General features: G+C 40.7%; 1 protein-coding gene across 4 annotated transcripts in view; it reads left to right on the top strand.

The window, feature by feature from the left end:
• KLHL32 (kelch like family member 32) overlaps positions 1 to 17,339 on the top strand; it is a 122,043-nt gene that overhangs the window by 98,125 nt on the left and 6,579 nt on the right. For all 4 annotated transcript variants that reach the window (XM_079298788.1, XM_079298787.1, XM_079298786.1 and 1 more), the window contains 2 exons: positions 4,898 to 5,624; positions 15,004 to 15,062. In XM_079298788.1, the coding sequence (XP_079154914.1) occupies positions 4,898 to 5,624; positions 15,004 to 15,062 (786 nt within the window). The remainder of the gene's footprint in view (positions 1 to 4,897; positions 5,625 to 15,003; positions 15,063 to 17,339) is intronic.

Here is a 17,339-nt window from a genome sequence, read left to right on the forward strand (position 1 = left end):
GATAGCTGCCAGCCCACAGGACCAGGTAGCTACTTCTTGCAGTGTTATCTTCAACAGGAGAGAAATTCCTGGTTCAGCTTTAACCTCCTCTGCCTCTGTGGCCTCTCTGGCTGTGGGATGTGTGTGGTGTGTACACCATTAACAGCAGGGAGGGAAGGACTGTGCTCCAAGCCTGTGTGACTTGGGCTGTTCAAGCACTGTGCTGGAAGCAGAAGCAGGTGTTGGAAAAGCAATGAACTCGCTATCCAACATGCAGATGTACTTTGATGCACGCTCCAACTGTGCCACAACATATTTTTCCATCTATTTTCTGCTGTTTTGAGAATGCACTCCATTGCTAAATCACATAATGCAACCTTGGAGAAGGAAAATTCTTTGCCTTAAAGCATTAGAATAAAAGAATAATTCTGGTTTGAAAACCCTGTCCTTCTGAGGGTCTTCTTTTGTCATTTACTTAGTTTAGAAGATGAATATGGCAAAATATATTATTTATTAAAGTTGATATAGGCACTAGGCTGTAGCTTCCTTTACTCATACAATCATACATTAAAATTAATAGAAAAGAAGCTTCTAGCAGTTTAAACAGAATTTACCTATATGGCAGTAGGGGTAGGAGTCTTTCCTTGCTTTTGTAAATTATTTAGCACTGATACAAATATTTTACACCTCAAAATTGTGGATCGTCTTTTTTTTTTTTCCTTGCTTGTTTGTTAGCATTTTAAACACAGTTGTAATTTCAAGTGCTATGGGTATTTCATTAAAGAAGCCAGTATGTCTTTTCTTGCTGCATCATAAAGTCTATAATGGCTTTGAGTTTATTTTGCCAATACTGATTATAGTTGCTAATTGTTTCTGCCAGAGAGGCGAAAACATAGGCACTATAATCAATGTATACATTGGGTGAATTCAGGAGGTTTTATGTAAGCACCAGGTTTTTGGGTCTAGATTAAACAAAACCTGAGTAAAGGTGTTAGAAATTGTGTTGATAAATATACAGATGTGTGCTAGTCTTGTAGATGGAAGTTTGTGTCTGTCATACATTGAAGAGAGTTGTATTTGCCTCCTTTGCACTGAAGGAAAGTTGGAGTTGTGTTACAGCCCACCAGGGACTACTACTACAAGTGAAGACTTGTGTTGGAATTCAGTTTTCTTTTCTTTGAACTTTTCATTGCTCCAGTAGCTGCTAGACTGTTCCCCCACACCCAGTTTTCATCCATGCTTTCATAGTGTAGGGCATCATGTTCTGCTACAGAACATGGTAACAACGTGCTGCAAAACCAATATAGAAGTCTAAGGCACAGTTGGTGAGTGTTCCTGAAACCAGACAACCTGTTCCATAGCTTTGTGTCACCATTTAGAAGTTTGTCCTCTATTCTCTGAATATAGATATAGATACCTGCTACATTTGTAGGTGAAATTCCTAGCACTTATTTTTAAGTAGTGATCCAAAATGAATTTTAAAGCAGTATTTTTTGTCACAAATAGCAAGACAAGGCAATGAAAACAATATAGCTTTTAGCTCTTAAGGCCTTTTTTCTGCCTTGGAGTCTTGGAGTGTCACAGATTAGGTGTGGGTCGCAGAGTGCACTGTAGTCAGATTGTGTTCAAACAGTAGCATGAGCTGATTTGGACTGAAGCTTCTAAACACATTGTGAGTCACAGACCCCTAAGACTCAGTGCAGCTTCTCTGCATTCTGGCAAATGCCTACAGAGCATCCAGGTGGTGTGCAGAGTTCTTAGCCCTGCTTTCTAAACTCATACAATAAAATGGAGTTTTCTACTGCAAACTGACCTCAGATATGGAGCCTGGTTAGAGCCAGTAGCAACCTACACAAAAAGATTCACATTGCCCTTCCCATTGCTGCTGCAGCTGCTTGTCAGAGGAGAAAGGTGGAAGCAGCATAGGGCAAAGATACCTTGAGGTGCAGCACGCAGAGAATCCCAAGCAGGCTGCAATAAACTTAATTTTGAGAGGTTCAAAGGTTTTCATAAAAAAGATGCAAGACAGATGAGTGGGGATAAAATAGTGTGCAATGAATAGAGAAGGTTTGGGTTCAAGACTCAGAATTGTTCATCTCATGAGTGCCAACAGAATCTTTGTATCACTTGGCAACCATTGCTGTAGTGATTTAGGGAAAAGTTAAATATTACTTATGGTTTCAGAGGAACATTTTTTTTACAACTCCAGGACTATTCTCAATAGAGACCAAACTCAGTATGAACCAAATTGCATATGCCAAACTTCCTACAGTAGAGAAAATGTATTCTAATGGACATGTCCATGCCTTTTGTTCAGATCATCATGCATCCCATATCCAGAGATGAATTGCAGGTACCATTTATTTGAAGTTATGAATGTATGTGGTGTTGCTCGTGTGTTTATACAGTATTTATTGGGGGACCAAAGGCAGGACAGTAAAGGAAAGCAGATGGATGAAGTTTTAAGATATTAATAAGGCATTAATATTAAACTTCCTCTGAAAGACTTGTGGTTACCAAGTCCTGGTTGACATTAGTGCCTGTCTTTTACAAAGTCTGTAATATCTGTCATTGCAGCCCAAGTGATACCTCTGTGATGCCATTTTAGATGTGAACAAAGGCATGAACTTACAGTTCCAAAAGTAACCAGTCTGTTAGATGCAAGTGCTGACAGATAAGAATTCAGTTTTTGTAAATTCTTCTGTCTCAGTATAGTAACTCACATATCATTTAGCTGATATATGCTGAAGATAGCCTGAATTTCTCCTCAATTTCAAGCACCTGAATGATGACAGCTAGGCTCCTTTCAGGAATCATTCACATGGCTAAAGACACGGAATAGGAAGTTGCCTGATACAACTCAGTAAGACACACCTCACACATGGGTTTGGTGGACTTAGAACACCTGACTATAAAGCTCAACGATTTCAAGTCCAAAAACATTTTCAAATGCATTTAATTACTGTCTTTTTTTACTAGCAAGTCAAAATACCAAATGCATGTATTTGAAACTGGATACAGCATTTAACTGACTGAACTACTCTTGCATTTTTGATGCCCTTCATTGATTCTTTGTTTCACAGGGATTCCCAGTGAGGAAAAAGTATTTCAAATTAATCTTAACAAGAAGGTGGTTTTGGTTTTTCATCTTCCCTCTCTGACAGAATACAGAAAAAGTAATAAATTTAATCCATCATATATGAAAGCCATTAATAAGAGCAGCCTTTATTTTCAGCTCCTTTATGTGACATTCCCAACAGCAGTATGGGGCCATAAGATTTAGCTGAAATTTTTTTTATTGCTTAGTTTATTAGAAACACTCACTCCATGAGTTTGGCGTAAAATGATTTGAAGTATCAAGTAGTTAGTCTTTATCCAGAACTGGTCAATGTATTTGATAATGACTTGGATGAAAGAATAATAAGGGATTTATGTTCTCAGAAAATCAGAAGGTGAAATGGTATGTAGTACTTTTGGAAATAAAATTTGGATTGAGAATGATCTTGATTGGAGCAGTGGCCTAAAGTAATAGTAGGGAATTTGGTAATGACAGAGAAAGCATGATACTCTGTGGAAGTTCTGCAAAAAATAAACACTAAACAAGCCAAAAAAACAATCAAAAAGAAAAAGGTGAGAATAGTAGTCAGTCATAAGTTTAAATATGGATCATCATAGTGCACTGACAGTTTTACACAGTCATGTACAAGCAAGAATGCATAGATTGTTACAATCAAAGAGATTCTTCCAACCTATTCACCGCTACTACAGCCTTAGGAGGAAGATTATGTCCAGTTTTGAGCATCAAGCATTAAAGATTTCAATAACAGAAAACTGTGAGCCAAGCAACTGAAATTTAGAAAATATGACCTAAGATGCATTGAAATACATTTTTCATTCACTGAAGAGGAAACTCACACCAATATTAAAATGCATCTGAGGTGGAGAAGAAAAAGAAGGTAACAAAATCCTTTTCATTCTATATGGATTAATAATTTTCAAGGGTTGCTCTGGAATATAAACCCAAAGGTGGAAAATGGAGCGATGAGTTTAAGGGTTTAAAGCTTCTGCATAGGTAAGAGGAAAATATGTCTGAGAGAATGTCAGAGCATGGGAATGGTTTTCCTGAGGAAGTTTTGATATCTTCATTGCTGAATGTTTTCAAGAATAACTTACACAACCCTTCTTGAAATGGTTTAGGCCATTCCTAACCTCTTTTTAGGACCAGTTGGATTCAATAAGCTTTATGTGATTTGAATGCTGTGTTAAATTTTGACTGTTGATACTAACTGCAATTGCTGAATTTTTGCTTTCTGTCTGCCCCAAACTAGCAAGACCTCTTCTATGCTTCTCTCCCCTGACTTTTCTTTTTTGTCCCCTTACACCTTTCTCCACTTTATAAATAAAATAAATCAAGGAGAAAAAAAAGTATTGAAGAATTCAGTATGTAATGTGTTCTAGTTCTTCAATGGTTTGTCATAAATAGGATTAAATGTGGAGGGCAGAAAAGGCTTTTCTTTGCAATCTTCTGACATTAGTCTTCTTTCTAGTGTACCTGCGGTATCCAGTGATCCCATAGCCCCAGTGTTTATATTATTTTTCCAGCAGCTTGTTTCAGGGATTGTATGGTCTCCAGCAACACTAACAGATTGCACAACGAGAGTATTGCATAGCAGCTGATAATGCTGTGGAAATTGTTTAGGGTAGCTGGTGCAATACAGTGCTTTTGTATATACACAGTATCTTTTTATGTGGACTAATAGGTTTTCACAGCTGCTTTTTAGATGTATAGGTACCATGACTGAGGCAAGTATATATCTGCTCTTGGAATGCAAGCAAGTTGCAAAAGACCATATTTTGACAGAATTGCATGCAAATAACGTGTGTCATGTTTTTCCCTTCCTCCCCGCCTCACTTTTAGCTGGCTGTGAGGTGGTTGGAACACAACTGCCGCTACCAGTACCTGGATGAACTCCTCCAGTACGTCCGCTTTGGCCTTATGGATGTGGATACACTGCACACCGTAGCTCTCAGCCATCCTCTCGTGCAAGCCAGTGAAACTGCGACGGCGCTCATTAACGAGGCCTTGGCTTACCACCAGAGCGTCTATGCACAGCCAGTCTGGCAAACTGCAAGGACAAAGCCCCGCTTCCAGTCAGACACTCTGTATATCATCGGTGGGAAGAAACGAGAGGTCTGCAAAGTGAAGGAATTGCGGTACTTCAATCCAGTGGACCAGGAGAACGTTCACATCGCGGGGATCGCGAACTGGAGCGAGCTGGCGCCTATGCCGGTGGGGAGGAGCCACCACTGCGTTGCTGTCATGGGAGACTTTCTCTTCGTGGCCGGCGGAGAGGTGGAGCACTCCACGGGGCGCACGTGCGCCGTGAGGACTGTGTGTCGCTACGACCCCCGCAGCAACTGCTGGGCAGAGATCGCTCCGATGAAGAACTGCCGGGAGCACTTTGTGCTGGGAGCCGTGGACGAGTGCCTCTATGCCGTGGGGGGCAGGAACGAACTGCGCCAGGTGCTGCCCACGGTGGAACGCTACTGCCCCAAGAAGAACAAGTGGACCTTTGTACAGTCCTTTGATCGGTCGCTCTCGTGCCACGCGGGATATGTGGTGGATGGTCTTCTTTGGATATCAGGTAGAAAACGTTTCACACAGTTTGAGGTACTAACAAAAATACTGGCTTGAATTAAAGTAATAAATCTTTGGTTTATATGTCATGATAACTTTTCTCTTTGGAGAGGACAGAGAACTGAAGCCTCATTAGAAGTATAGGAGCGTAATGCATACATTGCACTCGATGGTTCAGAGCAGCTGATATCACATGTGCTATCTCCAGCTGCCATTCATAAATCACAGTGAACTGGAATGATAATGCACTTTTGGACAAATTCCCAATGACAAATTCTGTGTGCTTCCTAAAAACAAACAAAAAAGGACATTGTTTCTGTAATACAATCTGGTATTTTTAACAGTGACAGAACCCGAGGGAATGGCCTGAAGTTGTGTCAGGGAGGTTTAGTTTGGATATGAGGAAAAGGTTCTTCACCCACAGGTTGATTGGGCACTGGAGCAGGCTCCCCAGGGAGGTGGCCATAACACCAGGCTGATAGAGTTTGAGAAGCATTTGCCAACACTTTCAGGCACATGGTGTCGTTCCTGAACCTGTGCAAGGCTTCAATTGGACTTTGATGATCCTTGTGAGTCCCTTCCAACTCATAGAATATTGTATAAGTCTATAATTCACTTGTTCCTGATGATGAAATGGAAAATTAAGTGCTTGTGAGCTTTTGTTATTCTAGGGCTTGAAGGCAGATGCATGATTTGCTCCCACTTGCTCTTCAGGCTATTGCAACACACCGGGATGACCGTTTTTAGAAATCATCCATAGCTCTGTCCACAACAAGTGCACAGGCTCTCTGATGTAATCACAGCTTTATGGCACTGATAGATGAATGTATAGACCTAAAATAATGTATCATTTGCAACTGAGTCTTTAGTTGTTATTTTCCATTGATGGGGGTGGGAAGACTTAGTTTCCTCAGTCTTTGCAGTAGGGATTAGTTATTCTGGGATATGACCAATGCTTTCTACAGAGGATTTGAAGAAAAAGTATTCCACCTTTACTAAGAAGTGTGCCATGGAAGGTTATATAGTTATAACATTTATTGAGGAAGCTAATGAGTAAATGGGGCCAGCCCTTGAGGTAAATGTTCAGAGATTGGTATCTTCACCGTAGATACCCTTTGGGGATTTTAATATGGTCTGGAATGCCTCTGGTGAAGAGATGGAATATGAATGGAAGATTAAGTTAGCTTCTCAGGCCTTTGCTGTGCTTCTCACAGTGTGTTATTTAGGCTAGCAGACGTACCTTTCTGTCCCTATGGATTAAGTGCCTCATGGGAATGGATTCCCAAGCAAGGTAGGGGAATTATCAGGTATCCATTTTAATACATACACACTAAAGTCATGAATGATGGCTTTGGAATTAAAAGCGGGACAGAACACAGAAAATCACCAAGATCCCTGGCAGGTATTTGGGCCATTTTCTTTAGTGACCATCATTTAGGGAGTCTGGTAGAGTTTGTGCTGTGTGAATCCTGAGGTGAGACTCAGATACAGTATAGGAAAAGGATTTCTGCATTAGGCTACCAGCTGGGTGTATCCAGGGCATTATCCTGTTTATTCACTATTTTGTTAGTGGAGAGGGATGTGTGTCTGCAGCAGGCACTTCAAATACTTGGATGTTACTACTGTTATGTCATGACTGCTGGGTTTTTATCCTGTTTTGTAGTTTACATTTATCAGTATTTATGAAGAATAGAACCTCTTAAAATTTTTGTTAAGCAATCTCACATAGTATCATTGAATGTGCACTAAAAATCCATCAGTATGGTCTTTCTTCCAGTAAATGAAAAAAAGTAATATTTTTTGTCTTAATTTCATGAAAAAACTCCAAACAACAAAACAAAACAATCAACACTCAAGAAAGTAATTGATAGCAATTTTTAAATCAAACATGGGGCTGGTTGAAGATTAAATTTAATCTTTCCAGATTTACTAGGGAAGGGGAAATTATCCTGAGGATAATTAGTTATGTAGGTGAAATGCATGCATACCTGTGTGTTTTAAATTCCACTTGTGTTTAGAAAATGATGCAGTGTGATATTGTGTTCAAGGATGTGCCTCTAACAGAGCTGTAGAATCAGTGGAAGAGGTAAGTGGAAGCCTACTGGACAAATTCTTTAAAACTGGGCAAAACAACAAAAAATAATTTATCAGTATTGTTCCATTTATATTTTAAAATGCTACCAACAGTGGAATAAGGTAGACACTTTCAGCTTTTCAGTTCTGTTTTGATAGGTTCTTAGAAAGTGCTTAGAAGTTTTGAGTTGCTCAATTATGGCAGGTTATTATGAAGAACGAGAGTGTACTTACTGCACTTCAGTAGAGATCGATCTGAATTTTTTACTCTCACTCTGAAAGCTGGTTGTGTACTGAATAGAGTTGTTTTAAAAAGAAAAGTGGATGGATATGTAATAACTGTAGCTAGCATTCTATTATTAATTAATTGCTTAGGTCCAGAATGTAGCTTGTGGTACATGTGCATTCAGGGGCAGGGGAATAGTACAGAGAGATGTTTTATTGTATCTTAGTCACTGCTGGAAAATCCACTGTTCTTCTGAATATAAGATGTTAGCATAAAAGTAATTAGTAATGCAGGAGGGAACCTAATTTTGAAGTACGTGGCCTAAAATTAGGTAATTAAAAAATTAGTCTGAGTTACAAATGTTTCTGAGCTGTATCCCTGCTGCTTTTTCTGGGAAATACAGGTCATCAGCATAGAGCTCTCAAAGTCAGTCTGCTACTACCAGCTGGCAAGGGAACCATGGAAATGTGCCCAGTGTTTTAGTGAGGGAATAAATTAAATAGTGATAATATAAGTTTCTAGCCCTTCTATTTGTAGAGAGCATTATCAAAGCTTGATCTGCACATTGACCATTTACTTACTCAGTGTCTCTGCTACAGCCCCATGCCCTCTTAAAGGCTCTGCTGATCAAAAGCTAACTAGACTTCAGGGATTTCAATTACTGGGATTCATTTTCAGCTTCGCTTTGCTGCTCCTTTGGGACAAATATGACAAGGCTTCAAAAATAATAGATAATAAAATCATGGCAGAGGCAGGAGGAAGAGAAAATGGACAAAACAAACCATTGTATGAGTTTACACACTGGCAATAGGAGGTGGGTGGCTGGTGTTCAGGTGACAGAGGGACTCCTAAGCTGCTGCCACCTCTTTGGGGTTTTTAATCTGACAGAAGCAGATAAAAAGAGGGAGCCTTCTGCGCACTGGACCTAGTCAGTCCCTCTGCTCAGCACAAGTGGGTTCAGCCCTTGAGTTTTCTGAGCTCCATATTTTCATATTTTTGTCACTATTGTTTTTCCCCTACAGTCCTGTTTTTATTTTCTTCTTTAAAGAAAAACAAAACTTAAGAATTTATGAAAATAATGTGCTGGTTTTGACTGGGATACAATTAATTTTCCTCACAGCAGCTGGTCTGGGCAATGTTTTGGATTTGTGCTGGAAACAGTCCTGTTAACACAGGGATGTTTTTGTATTGCTGAACAGTGTTTCTACAGAGTGAAGGTGTTATTTACTTCTCACCCTACCCCACCAGTGGGGAGGCTGGGGATGGGCAAGGGTTTGGGAGGGGACAGAGCCAGGACAGCTGCCTCCTGCTGACTGAAGAGATTTTCCAGATGATGTGGTGTCGTCCTCAGCATGTAAAGCTGGAGGAAGAAGGAGGAAATGGGGATGTTCATAGTGCTGACATTTTGCTTCCCAAATCACCATTGTGCTTGATGAATCCCTCATAGGAAGCAGTGAATTGATTCCATGTTTTGCTTTGCTTTTATGCGTGGCTTTTGCTTTACCTGTTAAACTCTCGCATTTTCTCAGTTTTACTTTTCCAATTCTCTCCCCTATTCCATGCTGGGGGAGTGAATGAGTGGCTTTATGAGGCTAAGTTGCTGACTGGGGTTAAACCACAACAAATAAGTTCTCTGTACTGACATTGCATTGGGCAGATGGTTTGGAAATTTTATAGAAAGGTGATTTTTCCAGGCCTCAGTTAACATCTGATGCCATGACCAATTTCACAAATGGATTGCATACCACAGTGCTTGAAAAGTGAAGTATTTCAGTGAAATATAAACAAAGTACACTAAACACTTTGGAGTTCAACATGACTAACAATCGCTGTCTATAAAAGCGGGGAATATTTTCCATAAGAGCGAGGACTTGAACTCTGCCCCTTTCCCAGCATCCTCTGTGGAGTTCACATGCAAACCTGGAGACCTCCTTTGCTATCCACATTAACCTTCCTCCACTGATATAGGTCTGGTGCCCCTGGGGACATCGAGGGGCAGGGAACCTCTGCCAGGCATTCCAGCTCTGGGCCATTCCTGCACCTGCATCTTGGGATAATGACACTTCCCCTTGCCTTAGGTGCTCCAGAGATTAGCACATGAAAAGTCTTGTTTAAAACAAAGTGTTACACTGGTGTTTTGCAGAGGCCTGAGTTGTCTGACCCTAAGTGTGTCAGCTAAAATAACATCTTGACATGCACATAAAAACTCAGCTAAACAGGCCATTCTTGTACAGTTGCTTTGTACTTAATATAGGAGATAAATATTTTTTTTTTCAAATTTCAAGATTCATTATTTTGATTTTTAAATTGTTAGTTTTTTTCCCTAATGGTGGGGATTTTTGACTAAGGAAGTGATGGTGATAACATCTTGAACAATTATTCTTAGTTGGCAAGTGATTTGGGATGAAGAATATGACCTTACTATCCATAGGCTGTTGCGAAGTAAAGAATTTTTTCTCAGGAAAAGCCTATAAAATTATATTATGAAAAATAGAATAATGGAATAATAGCAGTTTACAGAGTCTATCCAAATCAAGTTTTGCAGTATGGCTGGCACAGGATTTGCTGGAAATGGGAGGATAACAAGTGTATAAGAATTGCCTTAGTGGCCCAGTCTTAGTCTCTGTATGTTCCATATATATACAGGCTTCATTTTTACTGTATTTGAATGAATGATCTCACACCTTTCAGAGATGGACACTATTGGTTTGATCATTGATTCTCCTTAGACTGAATGTAAACATCCATTTTTAATTATTTAAACAAACCTAGGGCTTGTGCCCCTCTTGCTTGTGGCTGGATTGCATCTGGAGCCAAAGAGCACTAGAGCTGCTGTTGGCCTCTTCCTTACCTTGGGAGAAGATGCTTCAGCTCAGCTGTCCTCACTGCACCTGGCTGCAGTAGGAGGCAGGAGGTTTGCATGTTGAGGAAGGATTATCTTGTGTTTGACACACAGGCACCTAAGGGAGGAGAGATTTCTGCTTTAAAATAGCAGAGCACCTTAGGGTATATGTCATGGGCTTCTATATTCCCTGGATTTTCTGGAAGGAGCACACATGGGAGCTCTTTGCCAACATGTAGTTTTACACTTCTCCCAGTGAACTCAGGTTCCTGCACACAGCCTAGCACTTGGGGACTGCAGAGAGAGTTGTGATATTTTCTGGGGGATTTGGATTGGATTAGATTTCTCAAGTCATATGGGGGCCTTGCTAGGCCACGTTATAAATATGGTTTATAAATTGTCGTTTTGGAAAATGTTGAATCCTAAATGAATCAACATTTAGGAAAATGTTAAATGTTGAATGCCTCCTACCCTTCTCATTTTAGAAGTGTGTCTTGAAGAGGTTTCTCAGTGCAGTTTGTGGGGTGTTTGGGGAACTGTAATAACACAAAATGTTTATCGAGTGTGGGAAAGGGATGGAACAAAATGTTTATCAAATGTGGGAAAGAGAGGGATGAGGTGTATTTTGGAATCCTTGAGCAATTTCCCCATGTAGGGGGTCACTGTTGCATGAGTTGGGAATTTGCAGGTCTTGGAAAGCTTAAAAGGAAACATTTACAGCTTACAAGGGAGTAAGGGACAGTTATTGTGTAAGTGTAAAAGCATTGTGAGCCCATGGGCCTTTCCACAAGGGTGTGCTCCTGTCTGTGAAAGTAAGAAAGACAGTCCTGTTCTGAAGGTGCTCCTTGCCTCCTAGGAAGTGGAGTCCTCAAAGCAAGCTGCTCATGTTAAAATGGTGTAATCATCACTCTGTTTATAAAAACAGCAAATCCTGACCAAACTGTAAATTTTCTGTCACTTAACCAGACAGGCATTTTTTTTCCTCTTCTCTAAATGTTGGGTTACTACCACATTAGCTGTTATTGCTTGGCATCAAATTTAATAGCATAGTTTGTATTTTTAACTACCTTATCTCATTATGATGCCTCTCTGTCCTCTCCTTTCCTCATAGAAAACACAACAGAGAAGTTTAGGAAATTCTCTCAGAATTAGCCCATTTCTTTTCTGAGAAAGTATGTATTATTTTTGGTACCATTTAAACTCTTTTTCCCCCTTCTCTTCTTCTTTTTAAGAGACATATTGCTACTCTTTTGCCCTTTCCCAGCTGTCTGTAGTATTTTTTAAAAAATAGTTCAAGAGGACATTGCAGACTTGTTAAATCTGAATTTTGGCAGAAATTTTTAAACTTTTGCTATAGCACTTCAAAGTTAGAAGAAACTAGAGTTTGAAAATTGATGCAGATATAAGATGGCATATTTAATGACAGATGTATCTATAGAAACCTGTTAAGATGCAGATTATCCCCCTGGGGAGGGGAGATCAAAACTGCCAATCTATAAAATATACTTGTTAGGGGAAGGCATGGAATCTATCTCTGCGAGCACTTTGATTGCAGGGGACAGTGTAGCAGCATGTGGCATCATAACCTAAGAGCAGACAAATCAGCTTGATGACTTTCAAAGCCAAGAATACTGCTGGAGGCAAGGGTACTCCAGTCTAGAAGAAATTAAAACATATAGAGACTGTTATTAATTCCAGATCTATTTTTGTGTAGTCAAATCTGTATGCAAATCCTCAGCATCTCATTTTGGCAGATTAATCTAAAAGTGAAGAGCGGTATGTGAAGGGAATGTAATGATAAAACACCAGAGATGAGCAATATTGCAGAGGAAGAGATGTAAGCTGTGTGCTTGATGTGAGGGGTCCTTTGTGAAGAGAAGCAAATAATTTTGCTTATTTACTTATTTTATTACTTTATGAGGAAGCAGCATTCTTGTTTCTCTTCTTCCTTCACATCTTCCCCCCCAAATTAAGGGGTCCTTTCCGAATGGAAATATATGATCAAGGACTGTGTTTCAGATGTGTCTCCTGTAGTTTAACATTCTGAAGGTAATAATCCAAGTAACTATGATTTTTATTTTTCAAAATACTAATCTGATGTCTTATTTTAGACATCGTGATGGGAGTGAAAATAACTGTATGTAGAAAAAAAAATCAAATTACAAAAAAAGATATTAGAAAAGATTGTTTTGTCTGTGTGGCTGGCGACCACTAGGAATGTGAAGGCTGCAAAACAGTGTAGAGACAACTAACAGACTGTGAGATCAGACACAGGGGCAGTCTTTGCTTTCCAATGCCTGTTCCTGTGTGTGCACTTCACATGTGCTGTGGTGGGCAGGGTGTGGCACAGTGTGATGGAAACAGTTTGGAGAGACTACATCTCATCCCAGCTATTTCTCAGCCTGTGAGCATCTCTGACCTGGCTGCCACCCCTCTGGTGGTGCCCAGTACAGGCTGGTGCTTGCAGAGATGCATCCAAGTAACACCATCATTTCTCCTTGCTGCTGCAGTTGAAGAAAAGATTCTAAAATAGATGCAGCTGTAGTTTGTGCATTGATTCTTACCGCTACTCAAGTTTTTTTGGGTGATCCGAGGGCAATTCTGTGTCAGCAAATAGCTCAGCGCAGCAGGAGCAGATCAGCAGGTAAAACCTTGGCACCAAGTTCTCTGTGTTTACTCCATGTACCCTTCACATTTTTCACTTTGGACTATGTCTGTTCTGGTCCTCTGGCTCAAATGTTCCCAGTACTCAGGTGGTACAAAGCCAAAAGAGCAGTTATTATTTCACACCCTTATGCTGCCGTTAGGAACTGGAGTATGGTTGGTGCACATCTGGAGCAGAGCTTCTGGTTTAACTGGAATGCACACCAGACCCAACCTACAGCCTAAAATGATATGGGGGAGGTGGCAGAGTTGCTTCCAAATCACCATATGGCTCTGAACCAAAATGCTGCCCTTGGCCTAGCTGGAGGCTGGCAAAATGAGGATTCCCCAGCACAGAGCTTGGGGATTAGAGGGGGGAAAAACCAACCCAGCAGGCTTAGTGGGAACTGGGCCATAGCTCAGCCAGCAGGAATGTAAGTCACTGTCCTGGCTAAAGCATCAACAAAACGAGATATAATAAGGTGAAAATCCTTCCTCTCACTGCTGTGGATATTGTCCACTGTTGGTACATGCCATTAAAACTGTAATATAAATAGTTTGTCTGTCAGTGTGAGTGTCTCTGGTGTTGGCCACTGGCATGCCCTAGTTCTGCTCAGCCCTTGTAGCAGGATGAAGGTGAGGTGCAGCTTGCAGGTGTTATTTCTGATTCCATCTTCCCCTGGGCCAGCATGGTGACAGAGGGGAACTGGGACCTGTGGCAGTGCTGCAGTGACATCATGTCCCCAGAAGGCTTGAGCACATTCAGAAACATGTTTGCACAGGTAAGATTACAGACTGAAGAAGTTTTTCATGCGTACTTAGCGAAATTTGCCATTTAAAACAAAATAAGAAGATGATTGGGCATTGAATGTCTCTTTACTTTGTTGAGGTAAACAGATGGTTTGCTGCATCTACTTGGGTCAGACTCTGTTCTGAGTTCCTCTGAGGTGCTTTACACCGTGCTTTCTTGGCCATTGTTGAAAAGTAGAGAGTAGAGTTGTTTCTGGTCACTGTGGAAGAATTTTCCAGCCTAAGTTTACAATTAAACAAGGAGATATTCTCGAGAATACAAGCTAAGTAGAGAATTTCTTTCAAATGTTTAGATAAGCACAGTTGCACAGGCTTGACCTGAGCTTTCTAACTGGCAGTAGTATCCCCTGTCATGCTCCTGGTAAGGCAGAGCTTCTCTCTGACCTCTTCCTTCTCATTGATGCCCAAGCCCACCTCCTCCTCTTTCAAACTGCGTCACACACTGCATGTTCCTTGGAACAGGAATGGATTTTATCTTTGTTTCTTGATGAAGGCTGAATGCACAGTTATGTAAAAATAAATCAATTTTTAACTCATTTTGGCCCAAGGAATTAGCTCTACAAAGGAAGTGTATTGGAGGGTGTTAATTGATGCTATTCTGTGTTTTGTACATGTGTGACAAATAGAGCTGCTTTTTCCCTTGCAAGCAGATTAAGAGATGCAGTGGAATGTAAGCAGAAGTGGTGGTATGTAATGTAATTATTATCTGCAAATGAACTCTAGAATTGGTTGTTTTGCTGGTCCTGGCCGTGCTTGTATGAAAAAATGTAACCTGTATAAACTCTTTTTTAGGAGGAGTAACAAATACTGCACAATATCAAAATAGACTCATGGTCTATGATCCTAAGCAGGTGAGTATCTGTATCTGTGTTACATGTTTTGTTTTGCTTCAAATAGATCTCTTGGCAAATACATAGGAAGATTTTGTAAGGCTGAAGTGCTGACCATTTGAATTAGTGGTGTTTAAATTCACTTTGTACTGATGTGTGAGTTTAACAGAGTAATGGAGACGCTGACAATTTATTATGTTTTTTAAGCCTGTAGGAATTGGAAACATCTTAGATTAAATACAATGCTTTAAATCCCCTGTATTTACCAGTATTTATTTTGCTTGTTCCTTTTTTTTGAAATTTTTTTTTTTTGTAATCCAGCAGCCCTGGGCAATATGTACTCAAAGTCAGTGTTCCAAAACTGTTCCTTGTCATTGGCATTTCTGTTTTGAATTGCATATATGGACCTTTTTGTTTCCTGAATACTTTGAGAACTGTACTACCTAGCCGTGACTTACTCTGCTGACTGCAAGGGTGCCTATCATTTCATTACCCAAGCACCTAAAATATCTTTTAGGGATTATTTCATACATTATGTATGTGTTTTGATTAGGTTAGCATGGCTCAGTAACCATTTCCGAGGGTTAAGGCATGGTTGTGCCCTCTTGCTTGTATTAGGAATTAAAAGTCCCAAGCTTGCAATCAGAGTTGCATAGCCTGATTTACACCCACGTGGAACAGTATTGACTTTTCTGATTGTAGGATAGAGGCTTTGATTGCTGTATTTGGAACAAAATTGTTCCAGGAGATACTTCTATGTGGTTCCCACTGACTTTCTAAAGCATAGCACATATGGGGCCTGAAGCAAAAAGCAGGAGATGACACACTGATCTCCAGGTTTGTCATTGACGACAAATGATGGCTCTCCTAAATCCAAGTAGCAATTACAGGCAGCAATCTTACATTGCTTGTGAGGGGACACCTGTTTGGGGGCCATGTCTCTATTGTGTACCTTTCACCTGGGCTCTTCACTTGCTGGTGTGAAAGCTGCACCCCAAAATTCGCTGCTGGGGCTGCCTCAGCGTGCCATGCTCGGCAAGGAACCCGCCCTGGCGCGCGAAGAGTTACAGGGGAATTGTGCCCTCGCATTCTTCAGAAGACGCCTGCTTCGTGTTTGTACACACAAGCTCTCTTTAAACATTCTGCTGGCATATTGTTTACGGGGTGCTGGAGAGCGCCGCATCTGCTGGCGCCTGGCGCGGAATCTCAATGGCTCCATCAGGGCGGCGCGGCTGCTCGCGCCAGGCCTTTGTGGCGCGGCGATAATGCCTGCCATCTGCCACCCAGCACACAGCTACCTGCCAGCAGCGGCTGCGCTGACCCCGGCCTCCCCACCCTCATCAGTATTCACACTCCGCCTGATTAGCACTGACCCCGCCAGGCCCCTCTGCTTCGCTGCCTCTGCAGTGCTTTGAGGCTCACCTGGCAGGCGCTGCAGTGGAGGAAGCTAAAGATGTAATCAGGGGATGCAGGCAGGCTTTGCAAAGCAGATGGTGTCTATGGTCTGGTGTTAAGAGACCGGACTACTAATGCCAGCATTAACGCCTAATATTCAACTATTACACGTTGAAATGTATAGTTGTATATTGTGGAGGTTAAAAGGCGGAAGGCTTAGAGACTCTGGAGTTGCTGCACACAAAAAAAATTCCTCACAGATTTTTAACTTCCTCCACTTAAATTAATCCTATCCAGGTTGTTTGATTAGGTAGGCATAGCAGGAGCAATTGTTTTCTCAGGTATAAAATACTCTGCTTTAGTCCCTCGTCTTCCTGCCTCTCCTCTAAACAGGTAAAATTCTTGAATATTTTTAATGAGTAAGAAAAATACGCAAAGGGTTGTAACTTTGTAAGTTGCCACAAATAAAGGGTTGACGTTAGACCAAATGAATCATTTGAGAAGATTCTTTAGGAAATTATTTTTCCTGTTGCTTTATTCCCCAAGGATAAGATCAAATAAGCTTCTGAATAATAAAAGGCAGAAGAATCTCTCTTCTCTCGTAACAGAGCTCATTGGTACAGATAATTTTAGAACTATATGTATACAAAGGAGACTTTTAATAGTGTGGTTTAAGGAGAATTTGCTAGTGATTTATAAAGAAAAAAAAAAGACCTTTGAAACCTGATGAGCTAGACAAAAAAAAATAGAGCAAGAAATGCCATTAAATTAATAAACTTACATGTGAGAACTGTAAACCACATGTTGAAAGTCCACTATCCTCATTCAGTGTTAGAACCATCACACATCTAGCATATGAACAGAACCAGTATATGCACTCGTGACTCCTGACCAAGGGTGAGA

This window comes from Erithacus rubecula, assembly GCF_903797595.1.
Source record: "Erithacus rubecula genome assembly, chromosome: 2".
Classification (NCBI taxonomy): domain Eukaryota; kingdom Metazoa; phylum Chordata; class Aves; order Passeriformes; family Muscicapidae; genus Erithacus; species Erithacus rubecula.